Consider the following 23,015-nt stretch of genomic DNA (forward strand, 5'->3'; position numbering starts at 1 on the left):
CTCAGCATATTGTAGCCAGTCTTCAACACTCGTTTCATATGGCTCCAATTTCCCGAAAAGTAGCATTGTAAAAACTGCAGGATACAGGCTTATCAGGATCTGAGCAGGGTTACCTAAACGTTCCTTTTACCTCGTTGCCAGTATAATAATTCCAGGAGTCAACTACAAAGGAACAGGGCGGCACGGTAGCACAGTGGTTAGCACTGCTGCTTCACAGCTCCAGGGTCCTGGGTTCGATTCCCGGCTCGGGTCACTGTCTGTGTGGAGTTTGCACATTCTCCTCGTGTCTGCGTGGGTTTCCTCCGGGTGCTCTGGTTTCCTCCCACAGGCCAAAGATGTGCGGGTTAGGTTGATTGGCCAGGTTAAAAATTGCCCCTTAGAGTCCTGAGATGCGTAGGTTAGAGGGATTAGCGGGTAAAATATGTGGGGGTAGGGCCTGGGTGGGATTGTGGTTGGTGCAGACTCGATGGGCCGAATGGCCTCCTTCTGCACTGTAGGGATTCTATGATTCTATGAACAGTGCTTTATTGTACAAAATAAAGTAACACAAAACCACAAGCCTGTGGTGAACACAAACAGGTCCCAATTGGGACCATACAATATGGACCCACTCGGGGGCCTGCTTTATAAAGGTCTCCGTTTATGAGCTCCACCTGGTAAGTTAATTACTAGGGAGCTCGTATTCTACGAGCCCTACAGGAAGTCAATCAGTAATTTCCCATGCATGCAAATTTGTCATGCCCGCGATGACTCTCACCAACTTTCACAGATGCACCAGTGAAAGCATTCTTTCTGGTTGTATCACAGCTTGGTATGGTTCCTGCTCTGCCCAAGACCGCAAGCAACTACAAATGGTCGTGAATGTAGCCCAGTCCATCACGCAAACCAGCCTCCCATCCATTGACACTGTCTATACTTCCCGCTGCCTCCGGAAAAGCAGCCAGCATAATCAAGAACCCCATGCACCCTGGACATTCTCTCTTCCACCACCTTCTGTCAGGAAAAAGATACAAAAGTCTGAGGTCACATACCAACCGACACAAGAACAGCTTCTTCCCTGCTGCTGTGAGACTTGTGAATGAACCTACCTTGGATTAAGTTGATCTTTCTCTACACCCTAGCTATGACTGTAACACTACATTCTGCGCTCTCTCGTTTCTTTCTCTATGGAAGTTTTTGGAGGGTTTAAAAGCGCACCAAAGTATACAGCGGGCAGCATCGTAGCGGGCAGCAGAGTGAGTGGGAAGTTGAGTGAGCTGTCAGGGCTTTGGCTCACAGGGCTTGGACGAGCAGGGGTGAGTTTTTGTTTCCTTACACTCTTATTAACTTTTCACTGTCTTACTTGACATAAAGTGTCCAGTATGAGTGTGAAACCAGTGTGTTGTTCCCAGTGTAGGATGTGGGAGGCCCTGGAGGCATCTGGCCTCCCGGACATCCACATCTGTGAGGGGTGTGTCGAGCTGCGGTTCCTGAGGGACCGTGTTAGGGAGCTGGAACTGCAGCTCGAGGATCTTAGGCTGATGAGGGAGAATGAGGAGGTGATAGACAAGAGCTATCATCAGGTGGTCACACCAGGGCAATGGGAGGAGGCCAAGTGGGTGACGGCCAGGAAGGGTAAGGCTAGGGTGGTTGAGAGCACCCCGGTGGATTTGCCCCTGCACAACAAGTACTCCTGCTTGAGTACTGCTGGGGGGGACAGCCCGCCTGGGGGAAGCAGCAGTGGCCGTGTCTCCGCAGTGGAGTCCAGCCCTGTAACTCAGAGGGCTAAGGAAAAGAGGAGGAAGGCGGTATTAATCGGGGACTCGATGGTGAAGGGGACAGACAGGCGTTTCTGCAGAGGTAGGCGGGATTCTCGCATGGTGGTCTGCCTCCCTGGGGCCGGGATCCAGGATGTCGCTAGTCGCGTCCCGGAAATCCTGAGGTGGGAGGGAGAGGAGCCTGAGGTAGCGGTACATATTGGTACCGCTGATGTGGGTAGGAAGGGAGAAGGGGTCATGAAAAGGGAGTACAGGGAATTAGGGAGACAGCTGAGAAAGAGGAAAGCAAAGGTAGTAATCTCAGGATTACTGCCTGTGCCACGGGAAGGTGAGGGCAGGAATGGAGTGAGGTGGAAGATGAATGTGTGGCTGAGGGACTGGTGCAGGGGGCAGGGATTCAGGTTCCTGGACCATTGGGACCTCTTTAGGGGCAGGGGTGATCTGTATACAAAAAACGGGTGGAACTTGAATCACACGGGGACCAATATCCTGGCCGGTAGGTTGGCTAAGGTTACTGGGGAGAATTTAAACTAGATAGGTTGGGGGGAGGGGAGCTAGAAGAGTTGACTAGGATCAAGGAACTAATTGATGGGGTGGAGGATGCAGGTGTAAGGGGAATTACAAAATTAATGGTAGAGGAGAGGGTGCAAGTGAATGAAGGCGGTAATTTAGATAAGGGAGTAGAGGGAGAGGGTGTTCGCGACTCATCAAAGCGGGTCCAGATAAAAGCTGGAATAAGGACACTTTGCCTGAATGCACGAAGCATTCGGAACAAGGTGAATGAGTTGATGGTGCAAATCAGCACGAGTGGGTACGATCTAGTGGCCATTACAGAAACGTGGCTGAAAGGTGACCAGGACTGGGAGATGAATATCCAGGGGTATCAGGCGTTTAGGAAGAATAGACAGGAAGGAAAAGGTGGTGGGGTCGCGCTATTAATAAGAGATAATATCAGGGTAGTACTGAGGGATGACATAGGCTCTGAGGAACAAAACGTGGAATCATTATGGGTAGAGATGAGGAATAGTAGAGGGAGAAAGACACTAGTAGGTGTGGTATATAGGCCCCCAAATAATAATGTTGAGGTAGGGAGGGCTATAAACAAGCAGATAAGGGATGCGTGTAAAAACGGAACGGCAATAATCATGGGGGACTTCAACATGCACATTGACTGGCAGACTCAAGTCGGTAAGGGTGGAATGGAGGAAGAGTTCTTAGAATGCTGTCGGGATAGTTTCCTTGAACAGCATGTTACGGAACCGACGAGGGAACGAGCTATTTTGGATCTGGTATTGTGTAACGAGGTAGGTAGAATTAAGGATCTTATTGTGAAGGACCCTCTTGGGTCTAGTGACCACAATATGGTCGAATTTCTGATTCAGATGGAAGAGGAGAAAGTTTGGTCCCAAACCAGTGTCCTCTGTTTGAACAGAGGGAAATATGATAGGATGAGGGATGAATTGGCTAAGGTAGACTGGGAGAGCAGGCTGGCAGGTAGGATAGCTGAGGAACAGTGGAGGATTTTTAAGGAGATCCTTTTCAGTTCTCAGCAAAAATATATTCCAGCAAAAAACAAGGATTGTAAGAAAAGGGAGAACCAGCCGTGGATAACGAAGGAAATAAAGGAGAGTATTAAAATAAAAACAGCTGCGTACAGAGTGGCCAAAAATAGTGGAGAAACAAGTGATTGGGAAAAATTTAAGAAACAACAAAGTGAGACTAAGAAAGCGATAAAGAAAGGAAGGATAGACTATGAAGCTCGGCTAGCAATTAATATAAAAAATGATAGTAAAAGTTTTTATAAATATATAAAAAGGAATAGAGTGGCTAGAGTGAATGTTGGACCCTTGGAGGACGAGAGGGGGGAGTTAATAGTGGGAAATGAGGATATGGCTGAGTCTTTAAATAAGTTTTTTGTGTCGGTCTTCACGGTGGAGGACACAAATAGTTTGCCAAATATTAACGATAGAGGGTTGGCAGCAGGAGAAATACTTAATACAATTAATGTTACCAGAGAGGCAGTGCTGGGTAGACTAATGGGACTGAAGGTGGATAAGTCCCCGGGTCCGGATGGAATGCATCCCAGGGTATTGAAAGAAATGTCAGAAGTAATAGTGGATGCGTTAGTGATTATTTATCAAAACTCGTTGCATTCTGGGGTAGTGCCGGTTGATTGGAAAACGGCTAATGTTACGCCGCTGTTTAAAAAAGGAAGGAGACAAAAGGCGGGTAACTATAGGCCGGTCAGCTTAACGTCTGTAATAGGGAAAATGCTGGAATCCATTATTAAAGAGGAGATAGCAGGGCATCTGGATAGAAATGGTTCGATCAATCAGACGCAGCATGGATTCATGAGGGGAAAGTCGTGCTTGACGAACATGTTGGATTTTTATGAAGATGTGACTAGGGCGGTTGATGGAGGAGAACCGGTGGATGCGGTGTTTTTGGATTTCCAAAAGGCGTTTGATAAGGTGCCCCATAAAAGGCTACTGAAGAAGATTAGGGCACACGGAGTTGGGGGTAGTGTGTTAAAGTGGATTGGGGACTGGCTATCCGACAGGAAGCAAAGAGTTGGAATAAATGGGTGTTTTTCCGGTTGGAGGAAGGTAACTAGTGGCGTGCCGCAGGGATCGGTACTCGGGCCGCAACTATTTACCATTTATATAGATGATCTGGAGGAGGGGACGGAGTGTAGGGTAACGAAGTTTGCAGACGACACAAAGATAAGTGGAAAAGTGAATCGTGTGGAGGACGGAGAAGATCTGCAGAGAGATTTGGACAGGCTGAGTGAGTGGGCGAGGATATGGCAAATGGAGTATAACGTTGAGAAATGCGAGGTTATACACTTTGGAGGAAATAATAACAAATGGGATTACTATCTCAATGGAAACAAATTGAAACATGCTACCGTGCAAAGGGACCTGGGGGTCCTTGTGCATGAGACGCAAAAGCCCAGTCTGCAGGTACAACAGGTGATCAAGAAGGCAAATGGGATGTTGGCCTATATTGCGAAGGGGATAGAATATAAAAGCAGGGATGTCTTGATGCACCTGTACAGGGCATTGGTGAGGCCGCAGCTGGAATACTGTGTGCAGTATTGGTCCCCTTATATGAGGAAGGATATATTGGCATTGGAGGGAGTGCAGAGAAGGTTCACCAGGTTGATACCGGAGATGAGGGGTTTGGATTATGAGGAGAGGCTGAGGAGATTGGGTTTGTACTCGTTGGAGTTTAGAAGGATGAGGGGGGATCTTATGGAGACTTATAAGATAATGCGGGGGCTGGATAGGGTGGAGGCGGAGAGATTCTTTCCACTTAGTAAGGAAGTTAAAACTAGAGGACACAGCCTCAAAATAAAGGGGGGTCGGTTTAAGACAGAGTTGAGGAGGAACTTCTTCTCCCAGAGGGTGGTGAATCTCTGGAATTCTCTGCCCACTGAGGTGGTGGAGGCTACCTCGCTGAATATGTTTAAAGCGCGGATGGATGGATTCCTGATCGGTAAGGGAATTAAGGGTTATGGGGATCAGGCGGGTAAGTGGTACTGATCCACGTCAGATCAGCCATGATCTTATTGAATGGCGGGGCAGGCTCGAGGGGCTAGATGGCCTACTCCTGCTCCTATTTCTTATGTTCTTATGTTCTTATGAATGCTTTATCTGTATAGCGCGCAAGGAACAATACTTTTTACTGTATGCTAATACATGTGACAATAAATCAAATTAAATATACAATTGTTTAACCATTTTGGATCAGATCGCGGCAAATGCAAAGATCACTGAATAGTCACTTTGTCTACAGACGAGCTGGCAGGTTCTGCCAGGGATAAGCTACCGGGATGTTTAACAGCAAGGTCATGGATACCAGATATCACTAATGAGTTGATTTTGCTCGGATTTGTCATTGTGGGTTGGACAGTTCGTTTGGTGTCCAGTGAGACGGGGAAATATATAAGAAACATGAGAAGCTTCAGTAATCCATTTGGTCATCGGAGATCATGGCTGAGCTCCATGAGCTCCACCCTCCTCCACTATCCTCATTGTTACTTGCATTTGAGAAGTCTCACAACACCAGGTTAAAGTCCAACAGGTTTATTTGATATCACGAACTTCTGAAGCGCTGCACCTTCATCAGGTGAGTCTCACTTGATGAAGAAGCAGCGCTCTGAAAACTCGATGCCAAATAAACCTATTTAATTACATTTATGCAGGAGGTCGGCATTAACTGGTGATTCAGGAGCCTCTGTAAATAGACATAGACTGAAACTAGTGGCTGGGGTAATGAGGAAGCATTGGCTACAGTTATATACTGTATCAATTGGCTTTCTGAAATATACCCATAACTCTTTAAGTCACTTGGCTCCAAAAAATCTACCGATCTCTGTCTTGAACAGACTCAATGATGGGGCATTTTTGGCCGTCTGGGACAGAAAATTCCAAAGATTCACCATTTTGAGTGAAGATATTTCTCCTCATTTCAGTCCTAAATGGCTAATCTTTTACTCTGAGACAGTGATTCTGTGTTTTGGATTCTCCAGCCAGGAAAGACAGTTTCTCACTATCTATCTTGTTAAGCCCCTTAAGAATTTTATAGGTTTCAATTCAATCATGACCCATTCTTCTAAACTCCAGGAAATAAAGGGCTGGTTTACTCACTGTTAATGAAAAGCTCTTTCATCTTGTTGACTGTTGTTGTCTATGATGTATCCAGATCTCATCCAAAATTGGTGTAGTGAGGGTTCAGCAGAGCTGGTTTCTATTCCAGTGAGGACTGCACAACCCTTTCCAACTCTGACTTTGTATTTTTCAGGAATCGTGCCTTTATGAATATAAGATCTATGGAACATTTCCTGAGTATAGTCCAGAGCTCTATGTGGACATGTACATGGATCTGGAGTATAGGAAGCAATGGGATAGTTACGTGAAAGGTTGGTTCACTCTTTATTGATAACAGCTTGTTTTATTTGTTCATGTGAAACGGTTGCTGTGAAGTACAAAAGTCCAGAGACTTGACAGATCCTCTTCAAAACATTCGCTACCTCCTCTGATACTGAACCTACCTGCAAACTTCTACCTTTCTTCACCTGCATGTTTCTGGACCGTGAAAGGGAGTAACTAAAGCAATGTTCCTGCTCCTGATCGGTTTCCACTAACCTCTGCTGGAATATATGGAAATAAAGTGAGAACTGGATCAACAATCTTCTCATTTTGGATGTGATCAAGTAAAACAGCTGCTAGTGTCTGTGGATCGATACCCAAGAGAGAAGTCACCACCTTCAAGAAAGTTAATGATGAGAGCTGAACAAGCAGAATCTTTCAAATTAGTTTACGGTGGGGGGCTGGGGGGAAGGAGACGGTGCAGGGTGGTGGGGTTTGGGCAGTGGATGCAGGGAGGTGAGGGATTGGGGAGTCAACACGGGAGGGGGGGAATTGGGCAGTGGACACAGGGATTGGGGGGCGGGGGGGATTGGGTGGGAGAGTGCGTGCAGGGAATAAAAGGCCTGGTGATGGGCTGGTGAAACATATCCTGACACTTTCCACATCCACGACCATTTCCGCTTCCATAATATTGCGGATTCTGCCCTCACTTCAGTTTATCTGGTGAAACCGTCACCCAACTATATCACCTATGTGTCTTCTGCTACCAATGCTCCAAACTCTGGAATTTCCTCTCTAAACCATGGCTCCTTGACCTCTCTTTCCTATTCTAAGATGTTCCTGAAAATCTACCTCTTTGACCAAGTTTGTGGTCACCTGATCCATTTCTTTCCCTGCAGTTCGATGTGAAGCAAAGTAGATTATGTCACTGGTCGTTGTAAAATCGCTGACCTTAATTACTGAAATGGTAAATGGTTATTCAGTTTGTCAGTTATTAATTACTGTGTGTATCGCTCTGTATTTTCAAAGGCAGGCAATTTTCTTGGAGCTGGTATCACTTCCCAACTGTAAGTTTGTTGGAAATGCGACAAAGTGGGAGTAGCTCCGAGGATATTCCCGACTGAGATGTTTTGATGTAATTCTTTGTTTAAACAGCTGCCCTACATCTGTGAGCTTTGCTGAACTACAGGTCAGGTAGTCTTTATACAATCGTTTTCTTTCCACTTGCTCTGTGTGATGTTAAAGACTCCTCTGGTGTGTGGTGAGGTGGTGGGTGGTAACATGTCTTTTTTTACATGATGGTCTATTTGTGTTTTAAAACAACCAGCCCAGGAAGCTGCTGGGAAGTTCCACCCTGTGCATTCTGTGTCAGACAGATCTGATATCATCTGCCTGCTAACTTTTTTTTGGGATATTCTGGTCTTTGTTAGCCTGACTGCTTGGCTTGTTGTACGGGGAGAAGTGGTTTCTGGAGTAAAGTTGTTGCATTATCAGCCTTCATCTTAGCTCTCCACTCACCTGGCCTTTTGAAGTGAATTTGGTTAGAATCAGAAATATTGCTGAAACAATCTGGCGGAGTATGGCTGTGAATCCATTTGTTCGTGTGTATACAGTCACACATGCTGCTGCAGTTATAGGCAGCTTATTGAGACATCTCTACATCAAATAACACAGGGACAAGACCTTCTTAGCAACACTCCCATTCCATGATCAAATGTTACATCTGAGGATTCTAAAAACAAACTATATTATTATAACAGTATTTCTTGGATCAGAAAAAAACTGCTTACTGTACAGTTTCTGTATTTGTTTTCCATGTTTAATTTCTTTGTGTGGGCTGTTTACAGTGTGCTCTCATTCGGAACACCTCCTTCAGGTACTGTTCACGTCTGCCTAGCCTTTTGTCTGCTTGTCACTAGAGTAGCTGAGATATTTTGTGTAGTTTTATGTAGATGGGTCATGTATAATGTGCAAACTTGCTAAACAATGTTTTTACATTGAATGTACAGCACAGGAACCAAGCCATTACCCAACAGATCAGTGCTCATGTTAATATTCCACATGAGACTCCTCCTTTACTTTATCTATCAGTCAATACTTCTCCTTTGTGTTTATCCAGCTTCTCCTTAATGTATCTATGCCAATCACCTCAACTACTCCTGTGGTAGAGTTTCACATTCTCACACTCTCTGGAATATCCTATTGGACTTCATAGGGGCTATAAATATAAGAGCCACTAGTTTGCATTCCCCACAATTGCGAACATCTCTACATCTGCCATTTAAAAACCCAGTAAGAAGTCTCACAACACCAGGTTAAAGTCCAACAGGTTTATTTGGTAGCAAATACCATAAGCTTTCGGAGCAATGCTCTGACGAAGGAGCATTGCTCCGAAAGCTTATGGTATTTGCTACCAAATAAACCTGTTGGACATAAAAACCCTACAGCATTTTAAAGAACATCAGTAAAATTTGCTAAGGTTAAATCAGCACATTCATTTCCGATAGGTTTGAATCCAACTTTAACTGTTTGGTTTTAAAAGTTTGAAGTCAGTGCGTACTCTGATCACTTCCTAAAGGCTCAAGGTCAAAACTGCTCCTAATGTCTCACTAAGTTAGTTGCTAAAGGGCACTCCATTATGCAATGGGGGTGTTCTTTTACGTTTAGGATTAAAGTATATGATTGAAACAAATCAAATCAACCATGACCTATTTGAAGGCAGAACAGGCTGAAGGAGTGATGTGACCTCCTCTTGTTTCTATCTCCCTCTGAAAGAGTAGAAGAATCTTTGTTACTGTATATCTAATCTGTGCTTTATCTGCCTTGGGAATGGTTGACTGACAGTCTAATCATTTTGATCCGAATATTGTTGTCCTTCACTGACTAGGTGTGATCTTCATTTTAAAGGGATTGGGATGGCTTTGTCAATGTATTTTAGAAGGAGAATGCTTTCTCACTGCTTTCTTTTGTTTTTCCTGATAGTATCACCTTGTTGATTTGAAATTATCTACTTTTAATACAGTATATTGCAGAGCTGCTGTTATATTGGGAATGTTAGGAAAAGAGTTGGATATTAAGTTGTAGCCTGTTCCTCTTCAGGCCAGGGAGCTCCAAGGTTCCATCCTACAGTGCGGTAACTAAATTCAGGGGGTAGGGTACTGGGATTAGTTTGTGTCATGAATCAGTCAAGTTCAGGAGGGGAAAAATCAGTCAACATTTGTTGTTCAGTATAGATGTTTTGTGAGGGCGGAATGGGACTGCCCTGTAATAGCTCTTGTCGAGTGGTCTGCTGTGTATTATGCTCTGGGAGGGCAGCTGGGGCCTGTGCTCCCATAGCCTGGAATGTGATCCCTTTCTGGAGAATTGGCAGTAGGTGTAGGAGGTGGAGGGTAAAGTTTAATGGATAGAGGCACATCACAATGAAGGAACTACATACTGATGTAGCTCGGGGAACTGATCTATCACTGGTTAACATTAAATTGTCTCCTTTTTACTCTGCAGAGCTTTACGAGCGGGACTGTGATGGGCAGAAAGTGATTTACTGGGAAGTCAAATACCCGTTTCTTTTGGCCAACCGCGATGTATCCTTTCCAGTGTTGGAGTGTCCTGTTTGCTCTTCGAACTGCAGTGCAGAGGAGCCCAGTGGGGTGGAGGGGGGACTGCATGGGGAATTCAGACTTCCTAGGAATAAGAGAGTTATTGTTTTCTCAGTTGTTTTGAGAAAGTGGTTTGTTGCCAGTGAAACGTTGAACACTGTTTGAATGTGACCTCCGTGCCCTTCTGAATTCCTGTGATAAATGCCTAATGCACTGAGGTATTGGGATCCATTATATCCCTGTGCATTAATGCACTGTGATTTACTGCTGAGCACTGATGTGCATCAGTCTTCAGGCGATGTAAAGTAATTGATATCTCTCAGCCATCAGTTTAAGTGCATTGCGGAAAAAGCAAAGTAAATGTTTGTTTTGGTTATGATCTGGAATGCATTCTCCGCAGGAAATTGGATGATTACTTGAGAAAGGACTTGTTGAGCTGTGGAAACTGACCAGGAGAGTGGGGCTAATTGTATTGATCTTTTGAAAAGTTGACACCGGTACAATGGGCCAAATAGTCTTTCTCTGTTTTGTACAATTCAATTTCTGGTCATTTTCAACGATAGTCGATGCAGTTGCTTTGGTGTCAGTGTGGAGATACTGAAGTGCTCAAAACAAATGTTTGGGCCTTCTAATTAGCATTCTTCTTGTTGCTCATCTCATTATCTTGCTTCCAGATTTCTGACCTGTGGACTCTGGCCTTGCTACAATTGGAAGTCTCAGAGCCTGTGTTTTCCACAACATGGTACAAAATTAATCTATTGTGGGAATGTGGAAGTATCATACAATACAGAAGAGGCCCTTTGGCCTGTTGAGTCTGCACTGACACACAAGAAACATCTCCCCTCCCACTTAATCCCATTTCCCAGCACTTGGACCATAAACCTGAATTTTATGATGTGCCAAGTGTTCATCCAGGTACATTTTTTAAAATATGTGAGGCAACCCACCTCCACCACCCTCCCAGGCAACGCATTCGAGATCGTCACCACCCTCTGGGTGAAACAGGTTTTCCTCACATCCTCCCTAAACCTCCTGCCCCTCCCCTTGAACCTGTGCCCCCTTATGACTGACCCTTGAACTAAGGGGAAAGTTGCTCCCCGTCCATTCTGTCCATGCCCCTTATAATCTTGTACACCTCAATCAGATTGCTCCTCAGTCTTCTCTGCTCCAGAATGGGACAGTGATGCCACAATATCATGAGAGGTCGTTGCCTATTTGTTTGTGGTTTTCCTTACCATGCCAGTCACATTGCTCAGAGCACCAGCCTTCAATCAGAGTGAACAAAACTCTACCCCAGCCTGTTCTCTCACGATTACCAACAATGTAACCCTGACGTTTAGGCAGAATGTGACATCGAGAGATCCTAGCAAAATTGGAGTCGATGAGAATTGGGGATTTGGGGAAATGTTTTCAATGTGGTGGAGCCCAACTTAATATTTTCTGGTTTTTGGAGGTCAATTATCTCAGTCCCAGGTCATCGCTGCGGGAGTTCCGAGGCCCAACCATGTTCAGCTGCTTCATCAATTACCTTCCATCATAAGGTTGGAACTGGGAATGTTTGCTGATGATTGTGTTCAGCACCATTTGTGACTCCTCAGATACTAAAGCAGTCTGTGTCCAAATGTAGTAAGACCTGGACAATACCAAGGCTTGGACTGATAAATGCTGGGCAACGACCATCTCCAACAAGGAAGAATATGACCATCTCCCATTGACATTCACTAGTATTTGGCATTGTTGAATTCCCCACTGTTAACATCCTGAGGGTTACCATTGACCAGAAACTAAACAGGACCAGCCATGTACATACTGCAGCTACCAGAGCAGGTCAGAGGCTGGGAATTCTACAGGGAGTAACTCTTTCTGCCTGATTCTTCAAAACTTTCCACCATCAACAAGTAAGGAATGTGATGGAAACTCTCCATTTGCCTGCACGAGTGCAGCTCCAACAACTCTCAAGAAGCTCGACACCATCCAAGTTGCCTGCTTGATTGGCACTCCATCCACCACTTAAACATTCACTCCCTTCATCACTGATGCACAATCGACAGGATACACTACAGCAGCTCACCAAGACTCCTTCCGCAGCCCAAACCTGCATCCTCTAACACCTGGAGGGACAAAGGCACGGGAACACCACAACCGGCAAGTTCCCCTGCATGTTGTACACCATCCTGACGTGGAAATATATCACCCGTTCCTTTACCTTTGCTGAGTAAAATTCTTGGAACTCCTCCTCTAATGTACTCTGGGTGTATCGATACCACGTGGACTGCATCCGTTCTAGAAGGCAGCTCACTACCACCTTCACAGAATCACAAAGTGCAAAAGATGCCCTTTGGCTCATCAAGCCTGCATCTGCACATGAGAAACACCCAACCTTCTCACCTAAATCATTTACCAGCACTTGGCCCATAGCCTTGAATGTTATGATGTGCCAAGTGCTCATCCAGGTACTTTTTAAAGGAACCAAAAGAGAAAATGCTGGAAAATCTCAGCAGGTCTGGCAGCATCTGTCAGGAGAGAAAAGAACTGACGTTTCGAGTCCAGATGATCCTTTGTCAAAGCTAAAAGGCATAAGAAGTGGGAGATATTTATACTGCAGGGTGAAGGAATGAAAGATGAGTCATAGCCACAGAAACCAGGGGAATAGACAGCCATTAGCAACCTTTTCCCCTGGTTTCTGTGGCTATGACTCCTCTTTCATTCTTCACCCTGCAGTATAAATATCTACCACTTCTTATGCCTTTTAGCTTTGACAAAGGATCATCTGGACTCAGAACGTCAGCTCCTTTCTCTCCTGACAGATGCTGCCAGACCTGCTGAGATTTTCCAGCATTTTCTCTTTTGGTTTCAGATTCCAGCACCCGCAGTAATTTGCTTTTAGCTACTTTTTAAAGGATGTGAGGCATCCCGCCTCTACTACCCTCCCAGGCAGCACATTCCAGACCATCACCACCCTCCGGGTAAAAACGTTTTTCCCCTCATTCCCCCCTGAACCTCCTGCCCCTCACCTTCAACTTGTGTTCCCTCGTGACTGACCCTTCAACTAAAGGGAACAGCTACTCCTTATCCACCCTGTCCATGCCCCTCATAGTCTTGAACACCTCGATCAGATCACCCCTCAGTCTTCTCTGCTCCAATGAAACAACCCAAGCCTATCCAACCCCTCTTCATAACTTAAATGTTCCACCCAGGCAGCATCCTGGTGAATCTCCTCTGCACCTGCTCCAGTGCAATCAATGCTTGCTATTCTGGTGACCAGAACTGCACACAGTGCTCCAGCCATGGCGTCACCAAAGTTCTATAGAACTGCAACATGACCTCCCTGCTTTTATAATTTATGCCTCGATTTGATAAAGGCGAGTGTCCCATATGCCTTTTTCACCACCCTACTAACATTCCCTTCCGCTTTCAGAGATCTGTGGACAAACATGCCAAGGTCCCTTTGTTCCACAGAACTTCCTAGTGTCCTACCATTCATTGAATATTTCCTTGTCAAATTATTCCTTCCAAAGTGCATCACCTCACACTTCAGGGTTAAATTCCATCTGCCACTTATCTGTCCATTTGACCATTCCGTCTATATCTTCCTATAGCCCAAGATACTCACTGTTAAGCACCTGGCCAATCTTTGTGTCATCTGTAAACTTACTGACCACCTCCCCCACCCCCTCACCGCCAAATAGTCATCTATGTCATTTATATAAATGACGAACAATATTGGGCCCAACACAGATCCCTGTGGTATGCCACCAGACTCTGGCTTCCAGTCACTGAAGCAGCTTCTGTCATCACCCTCTGTCGCCTACAATTAAGTCAATTTTGAATCTACTTTATCAAATTACCCTGTATCCCATGTGAATTTACCTTCTTTACAAGTCTCCCATGTGGGACCTTGTCAAAGACTTTGCTGAAATCCATATAAACTACATCGACTGCACTCCCCTCCTCTACACACCTGGTCACCTGCTCAAAAAATTCAATCAAATTCGTTAGGCATGACCTCCCTCTGACGAAGCCATGCTGAGTATCCCTGATCAAATCTTGTATTTCCAAGTGGAGATGGATGCTGTCCTTCAGAATTTTCTCCCAATAGTTTCCCTACCACTGACATGGGACTCACTGCTCTGTAGTTCCCTGACTTATTGCTACAACTCTTCTTAAATAGTGGTACCACATTAGCTGTTTTCCAGTCGTCCGGCAGAGGAATTGAAAATTTGGGTCAGAGCCCCTGCAATATGCTCCCTTGCCTCCCACAGCACCCTGGGGCACAATTCATCCAGCCCTAGAGATTTGTCCACTTTTAAGCTTGTTAATTCCTTGTCCTTCCCTATGTCAATTTGCTCAAGTATCTCACAGACTCTCTCCCTGAGTTCCATCCCTTCATTCTCATTCTTTAGGATGAAGACGGATGTGAAGTATTCATTCAACGCACCACCCATAGATTGCCTCCTTGGGGCCATACTCTTACCCTGGTTATTCTCTTCCCATTGATATACTTGTAGAATATCTTGGAATTTTCTCTTTTTACCAGCCAGAGCTTCCTCATATTCTCTTTTTGCTCTCCTCATTGCTTTCTTAAGCTCCATCCTGCATTTTCTGTACTTCAGTAATGTCTCTGGACAAGAGTGGTGAAGAAGGCATTCAGCATGCGTGGTTTCATTGGTCAGAACACGGATGCCATCATCTCGCGTGAGAACACCATCTACCAGGTACACGGTACCTACTCTTGCAACTCGGCCAACATTGTCTACCTGATACGCTGCAGGAAAGGATGTCCAGAGGCATGGTACATTGGGGAGACCATGCAGACGCTACGACAATGGATGAATGAACACCGCTCGACAATCACCAGGCAAGACTGTTCTCTTCCTGTGGGGGACCACTTCAGCGGTCATGGGCGTTCAGCCTCTGATCTTCGGGTAAGCGTTCTCCAAGGCGGCCTTCATGACACACGACAGCGCAGAGTCGCTGAGCAGAAACTGATAGCCAAGTTCCGCACACATGAGGACGGCCTCAACCGGGATGTTGGGTTTATGTCACATTATCAGTAACCCCCACAGCTTGCCTCCTGGACTTGCAGAATCTCGGTGGCTGTCCTGTCTGGAGACAATACACATCTCTTTAACCTGTGCTTAATGCTCCCTCCACACTCGTTGTCTGTATCTTTAAGACCTGGTTGGCTGTCGAGATTCACATTCTAATCAGTATTCTGTAACTTGATTTTGTGTCTCTGTGCCCTGTTTGAGAGCAGATTTCCACTCCATCTGACGAAGGAGCAGTGCTCCGAAAGCTAATGGCATTTGCTACCAAATATGCCTGTTGGACTTTAACCTGGTGTTGTTAAAACTCTAACAGAACATTGAATACAGGAGTTGGGACATCTTGTTGAAGTTATGCAAGACATTAGTAAGGCTACACTTGGAATACTGTGTACAGTTCTGGTCACCCTATTATGGCGGAGCAGGCTCGAAGGGCCAAATGGCCTCCTCCTGCTCCTAAGTTCTATGTTTCTATGTCAAGTCCATCTATTTTGTTTTCTACTATCCTGATCATATCATAGTAATGAAGTTACCTCATAAATGCACCTCTCGAGTGACTCCCACAGTCTGAATGAACAAAATGTGTCCTTATTTTGTGACCAAATTGTTCTTTCCCTAACCTCACCCTCCAGTATGTTTACATTCGTGAGCGGCATGACTTGGATGTTGATGGACGAAAGATTTGGGTGATTGTGGCAAAATCTGTGCCGGGATTACCAGAGAAATCCGGTATCATTAGAGTGGAAGACTATCACCAAACCTTGGCACTGGAAAGTGATGGCAAACAAGGCACCAAAGGTACCAGTACCAGATACTCAACTCTGTATTGTCTCCTGAAAGATTTCTTCAATGTTTAATGATAAATGGGAATTAACATCAATACTGTAGGTTGTGACTCTAGCCATCCAAGTTAGTTTGTATATGGAGAGAGCATTTTGAGCGATGTAGCAGCACTAGATAAGTACTGGCACATGTGGTGAGTGCAGGTAAAGTACAGGGACTCTATCGTCCTTACCGAAAAAGGCATTTGAGCCAATAGGTTAATGCTGGTAGGTACAGGTGTAACATTGGGATACAGGACTGGTGAAAACTAGTCATCGAATCATAGAATCCTACATAGACTGAATGGCCTCCTTCTGCAATCGAGTCTGCACCGACTACAATCTCACCAGGACCTATCCTCATAATCCCATGTATTTACACTAGCTAGTCCCCCTGACACTGAGGGGCAATTTAGCATGGCCAATCCACCTAACCCACACATCTTTGGACTTAGTCATCATTAGAGTGGAAGACTATCTAACATCTGGGTACAGGACTGGTGGAAACTAGTCGTCAGGGTGTAAAACTGTGATACAGGACTGGTTGTCATGATGTAACACTGGGATACAGAACTGGTGATTGGTTGGACAGGATGGTGGTACAGTGGTTAGCACTGCTGCCTCACAGTGCCTGGGACCTGGGTTCGATTCCCAGCTTGGGTCATTGTCTGTGTGGAGTCTGCATGTTCTCCCCGTGTCTGCGTGGGTTTCCTTTGGGTGCTCCTGTTTCCTCCCAAAGTCTGAAAGATGTGCTGGTTAGGTGCATTGGCCAGGCTAAATTCTCCATCAGTGTACCCGAACAGGTGCCGGAGTGTGGCGACTAGGGGATTTTCACAGTAACTTCATTACAGTGTTAATGTAAGCCTACTTGTGATACTAATAAATAAACTTTAAAACTGGTGGGGACTGGTTGTCACAGTGCAACGCTGGATACAGAACTGGTTGACATGGTGTAATACTGGGATACAGCACTGGTGGGGACTGGCAGGGGGGTGGGAATCAGAACAATAATTCAGCAAGTGTAGAGACTGGAGATGAGTATGGGACCAAGGCCAGGCTGGCTAAGAGGAAGAGCAGGCTGGGAGAGGTCGAACTCTTTGGGCCTTGAGGTCTGGAGTGCATCTGCTTCAATGCAAGGAGTATAACAAATAAGACAGATGAACTTAGCCTTGATTCATGCGCAGAACTTGGATGTGGTTGTGGTACCGGAGACTTGGTTAAAAGAGGGACAGGACTGGCAGCTAAATATTCCGGGATATAAGTATTTTAGGTGAGACAGAGGGGAAGGTAGAAGAGGCTTTATCTCAAGAGGCTTGGAATACAAAAGCAGGGATGTACTTCTGAGGCTTTATAAAGCACTGGTTAGGCCCCATTTGGAGTACTGTGAGCAATTTTGGGCCCCACACCTCAGGAAGGACATACTGGCACTGGAGCGGGTCCAGCGGAGATTCACACGGATGATCCCAGGAATGGTAGGCCTGACATACGATGAACGTCTGAGGATCGTGGGATTATATTCATTGGAGTTTAGGAGGTTGAGGGGAGATCTGATAGAAACTTACAAGATAATGAACGGCTTAGATAGGATGGACGTAGGGAAGTTGTTTCCATTAACAGGGGAGACTAGGACGCGGGGGCACAGCCTTAGAATAAAAGGGAGTCACTTTAGAACAGAGATGAGGAGAAATTTCTTCAGCCAGAGAGTGGTGGGTCTGTGGAATTCATTGCCACAGAGGGCTGTGGAGGCCGAGACGTTGAGCGTCTTCAAGACAGAAATTGATAAATTCTTGATTTCTCGAGGAATTAAGGGCTATGGGGAGAGAGCGGGTAAATGGAGTTGAAATCAACCATGATTGAATGGTGGAGTGGACTCGATGGGCCGAATGGCCTTACTTCCGCTCCTATGTCTTATGGTCTTATGGTCTTAGGTGGGGGAGTTAGAATACTGGTTAGGGAACATATTACAGCTGTACAGAGGGAGGACACCTTGGAGGAATCATATAATGAGACACTGTGAGTAGAACTCAGAAACGGGAAGGGGGCAGTCGCTATGTTGGGGGTGTACTACAGGCCTCCCCAACAGCCCATGGGAAGTTGAGGAACGGATATGTAAGCAGATTCTGGACAGGTGTAGAAATAATAGGGTTGTTGTAGTGGGAGACTTTAATTTTCCTCATTTTGACTGGAAATCCCTTGGGGCGAAGGGTCCGGATGGTGAGGAATTTAAGTGTGTCCAGGAATGTTTTTTGGAACAATACGTAGGTAGTCCGACTAGAGAGGGGACTATACTGGACCTAGTACTAAGGAATGAGTCTGGCCAAGTCGTCATAGTTGCAGTGGGGGAACATGTGGCGAACAGTGACCACAATTCTGTAAACTTTCATACACTCGTGGAAAAGGACGAGTGTTGTTCTCGAGTTAAGATGCTAAATTGGGGAAGGCTAACTACAACTGGATTAGGCAGGATTTGGAGGCTGTTGTTTGGGAGAGGCTGTTTGAGGGTAAATCCACATCTGGCATGTGAGAGTCTTTTAAGGAGCCGTTGATCAGAGTGCAGGACAGGCACTCTGACAGCCTGTGAAAAGGAAAGGCAGGATTCAGGAACCATGGATGACCAGGGAAATTGCGAGACTAATCAAAAAGAAAAAGGATGCATATGTAAGGTCCAGGCAACTAAAAACAGATGAAGCATTTGAAGAATACAAGGAAAGTAGAAAAGAGCTCAAACAGGGAGTTAGGAGGGTAACGAAATGTCCTTGGCAGACAGGATTAAGGAGAATCCCAAGGCATTTTATACATATATTAAGAACAAGAGGTAGCTAGAGAAGGAGTTGGTCCACTCAAGGACAAAGAGGGGAAATTATGTGTCGAACCAAAGGAAATGGGTGAGATCCTTAATGAATACTTTGCATTGGTATTCACAAAGGAGTGGGACACGTTGATTGGCGGTGCCTCAGAGGGATATGTAAACTCTTTAGAACAAGTCATTATTACGAGGGAGGAAGTGTTAGGTGTATTAACAAGCAGTAAGGTAGATAAATCCCCAGGACCAGATGGCATCTATTCCAAATTATTGAGGGAGACTAGATGAAATTGCTGGGCCCCTAACGGAAATCTTGGTTTCCTCGTTGGCCACAAGTGAAGTCCAAGAGGATTGGAGGATAGCCAATGTTGTTCCATTATTTAAGAAGGGTAGCAAGGATAACCCGGGTAATTATAGGCCAGTGAGCTTGATATCAGTGATAGTGAAATTGTTGGAGAATATTCTTAGAGATAGGATCTATACACATTGGGAACTGAATGGTCTTATTAGTGACTGACAGTATGATTTTGTACGTGGAAGGTCATGTCTCACTAATTTGATTGAGTTTTTTGAGGAGGTGACAAAAATGATTGAGGGAAGGGCCGTGGATGTTGTCTACATGGACTTTAGTAAAGTATTTGACAAGGTCCCTCATAAGAACATAAGAACATAAGAAATAGGAGCAGGAGTAGGCCATCTAGCCCCTCGAGCCTGCCCCGCCATTCAATAAGATCATGGCTGATCTGACGTGGATCAGTACCACTTACCCGCCTGATCCCCATAACCCTTAATTCCCTTACCGCTCAGGAATCCATCCATCCGCGCTTTAAACATATTCAGCGAGGTAGCCTCCACCACCTCAGTGGGCAGAGAATTCCAGAGATTCACCACCCTCTGGGAGAAGAAGTTCCTCCTCAACTCTGTCTTAAACCGACCCCCCTTTATTTTGAGGCTGTGTCCTCTAGTTTTAACTTCCTTACTAAGTGGAAAGAATCTCTCCGCCTCCACCCTATCCAGCCCCCGCATTATCTTATAAGTCTCCATAAGATCCCCCCTCATCCTTCTAAACTCCAACGAGTACAAACCCAATCTCCTCAGCCTCTCCTCATAATCCAAACCCCTCATCTCCGGTATCAACCTGGTGAACCTTCTCTGCACTCCCTCCAATGCCAATATATCCTTCCTCATATAAGGGGACCAATACTGCACACAGTATTCCAGCTGCGGCCTCACCAATGCCCTGTACAGGTGCATCAAGACATCCCTGCTTTTATATTCATGGCAGGCTGGTACAAAAGATTAAATCTCATGGGATCAGGGGTGAACTAGCTAGATGGATTCAGAACTGGCTTGGCCAGAGAAGACGGGGTAGCAGTGGAGGGGTGTTTTTCTGAATGGAGGTCTGTAACTAATGGTGTTCCGCAAGGATCAGTGATGGGACCTCTGCTGTTTGTAATATGTATAAAAGACTTGGAAGAAAATGTAGCTGGTCTGATTAGCAAGTTTGCGGATGATACTAAGATTGCTGGAGTTGTGGGTAGTGCTGAAGATTGTCAGAGAATACAGCAGGATATAGGCTGGAAAATTGGGCAGAGAAATGGCAGATGGAATTTAATCCGGACAAATGTGAAGTGATGCATTTTGGTAGATCCAGTTCGGGTGGGAGCTATAAAATAAATGGCAGAACAATCAGGAGCGTATACACAGAGATCCCAGCGTACAGGTCCACAGATCCCTAGAAATGGCAGCACAGGTGGAAAAGGTGGTGAAGAAAGCATAGAACATAGAACATTCCAGCGCAGTACAGGCACTTCGGCCCTCGATGTTGCGCTGACCAGTGAAACCAATCTAAAGCCCATCTAACCTACACTATTCCAATATCATCCATATGTTTATCCAATGACAATTTAAATGCCCTTAATGTTGGCGAGTCCACTACTGCTGCAGGCAGGGCATTCCACGCCCTTACCACTCTGAGTGAAGAACCTACCTCTGACATCTGTCCTATATCTATCACCCCTCAATTTAAAGCTATGTCCCCTCGTGCTAGCTATCACCATCTGAGGAATAATGCTCTCACTATCCACTCTATCTAATCCTCTGATCATCTTGTATGCCTCTATTAAGTCACCTCTTAACCTTCTCCCTAACGAAAACAACTTCAAGTCCCTCAGCCTTTCCTCATAAGACCTTCCCACCATACCAGGCAACATCCTGGTAAACCTCCTCTGCACCCTTTCCAATGCATCCACATCCTTCCTATAATGCGGCGACCAGAACTGTACGCAATACTCCAAGTGCGGCCGCACCAGAGTTTTGTACAGCTGCAACATGACCTCATGGCTCCGAAACTTAATCCCTCTACCAATAAAAGCTAACACTCCGTATGCCTTCTTAACAACCCTATCAACCTGGGTGCCAACTTTCAGGGATCTATGCACATGGACACCGAGATCTCTCTCTTCATCCACACTACCAAGTATCTTACCATTAGTCCAGTACTCTGTAATCCTGTTACTCCTTCCAAACCTCACACTTTTCCGCATTAAACTCCATTTGCCACCTCTCAGCCCAGCTCTGCAGCTTATCTATGTCCCTCTGTAACCTGCAACAACCTTCCGCACTGTCCACAACTCCACCGACTTTATTGTCATCCGCAAATGTACTAACCCATCCTTCTACGCCCTCATCCAGGTCATTTATAAAAATGACAAACAGCAGTGGCCCCAAAACAGATCCTTGCGGTACACCACTAGTAACTGAACTCCAGGATGAACATTTCCCATCAACCACCACCCTCTGTCTTCTTACAGCTAGCCAATTCCTGATCCAAACCACTAAATCACCCTCAATCCCATGCCTCCGTATCTTCTATAGCTCACCGTGGAGAACCTTATCAAACGCCTTACTGAAATATGGCACGCTCGCCTTCATCGGACGGGGCATCGAGTATAAAAGTTGGTAAATTATGTTACAGTTGTATAAAATGTTGCTTCGGCCACATTTGGAATGCTGTGTCCAATTCTGGTCATCACACTACCAGGATGTGGAGGCTTTGGAGAGAATACAGGGAAGGTTTACCAGGATGTTGCCTGGTATGGAGGGTATTAGCTATGAGGAGAGATTGAATAAACTGGGATTGTTCTCCCTGAAAAGACGGAGGCTGAGGGGGCGACCTGATAGAAGTTTATAAAATTATGAGGGGTGTGGATAGGGTGAACAGTTGGAAGCTTTTTCCCAGGGCAGAATTGACAATTATAAGGGGGCACAAACATAGAACAGTACAGCACAGAACAGGCCCTTCGGCCCACGATGTTGTGCCGAGCTTTATCTGAAACCAAGTTCAAGATAAGGGGGGGAAAGGTTCAGTGGAGATGTGCGGGGGAAGTTTTTTTAGAGTGGTGGGGGCCTGGAGTGCACTGCTGAGTGAGGTAGTTGAGGCAGACACATTAGTAACATTTAAGACTTATTTGGATAGACACATGAACAGATGGGGAATAGAGGGACATAAGCGGTTGGTCTGGATAGGACATCATCATGATCAACGCAGGCTTGGAGGGCCGAAGGGCCTCTTGCTCTGTTGTACTGTTTTTTGGTTGTCACGGTGTAACACTGGATCGGTGGAGTTGTGGACAGTGCGGAAGGTTGTTGCAGGTTACAGAGGGACATAGATAAGCTGCAGTGCTGGGCTGAGAGGTGGCAAATGGAGTTCAATGCGGAAAGGTGTGAGGTTTGGAAGGAGTGACAGGATTACAGAGTACTGGGCTAATGGTAAGGTACTTGGTAGTGTGGATGAACAGAGAGATCTCGGTGTCCATGTGCATAGATCCCTGAAAGTTGGCACCCAGGTTGATAGGGTTGTTAAGAATGCATACGGAGTGTTGGCTTTTATTGGTAGAGGGATTGAGTTTCGGAGCCAGGAGGTCATGTTGCAGCTGTACAAAACTCTGGTGTGGCCGCACTTGGAGTATTGCGTACAGTTCTGGTCGCCGCAATATAGGAAGGATGTGGATGCATTGGAAAGGGTGCAGAGGAGATTTACCAGGATGTTACCTGGTATGGTGGGAAGGTCTTATGAGGAAAGGCTGAGGGGCTTGAGGTTGTTTTCGTTAGAGAGAA

At 45.6% G+C, this 23,015-nt stretch overlaps 1 protein-coding gene across 1 annotated transcript in view; it reads left to right on the forward strand.

Moving 5' to 3' along the window:
- The window catches only part of pctp (phosphatidylcholine transfer protein), a 34,402-nt gene that overhangs the window by 4,569 nt on the left and 6,818 nt on the right, over positions 1 to 23,015 (forward strand). The window contains exons 2-4 of the mRNA XM_078225880.1: positions 6,564 to 6,681; positions 10,133 to 10,212; positions 15,905 to 16,070. Of these exons, the coding sequence (XP_078082006.1) occupies positions 6,564 to 6,681; positions 10,133 to 10,212; positions 15,905 to 16,070 (364 nt within the window). The remainder of the gene's footprint in view (positions 1 to 6,563; positions 6,682 to 10,132; positions 10,213 to 15,904; positions 16,071 to 23,015) is intronic.

Source organism: Mustelus asterias, chromosome 12, assembly GCF_964213995.1.
Source record: "Mustelus asterias chromosome 12, sMusAst1.hap1.1, whole genome shotgun sequence".
Lineage (NCBI taxonomy): Eukaryota > Metazoa > Chordata > Chondrichthyes > Carcharhiniformes > Triakidae > Mustelus > Mustelus asterias.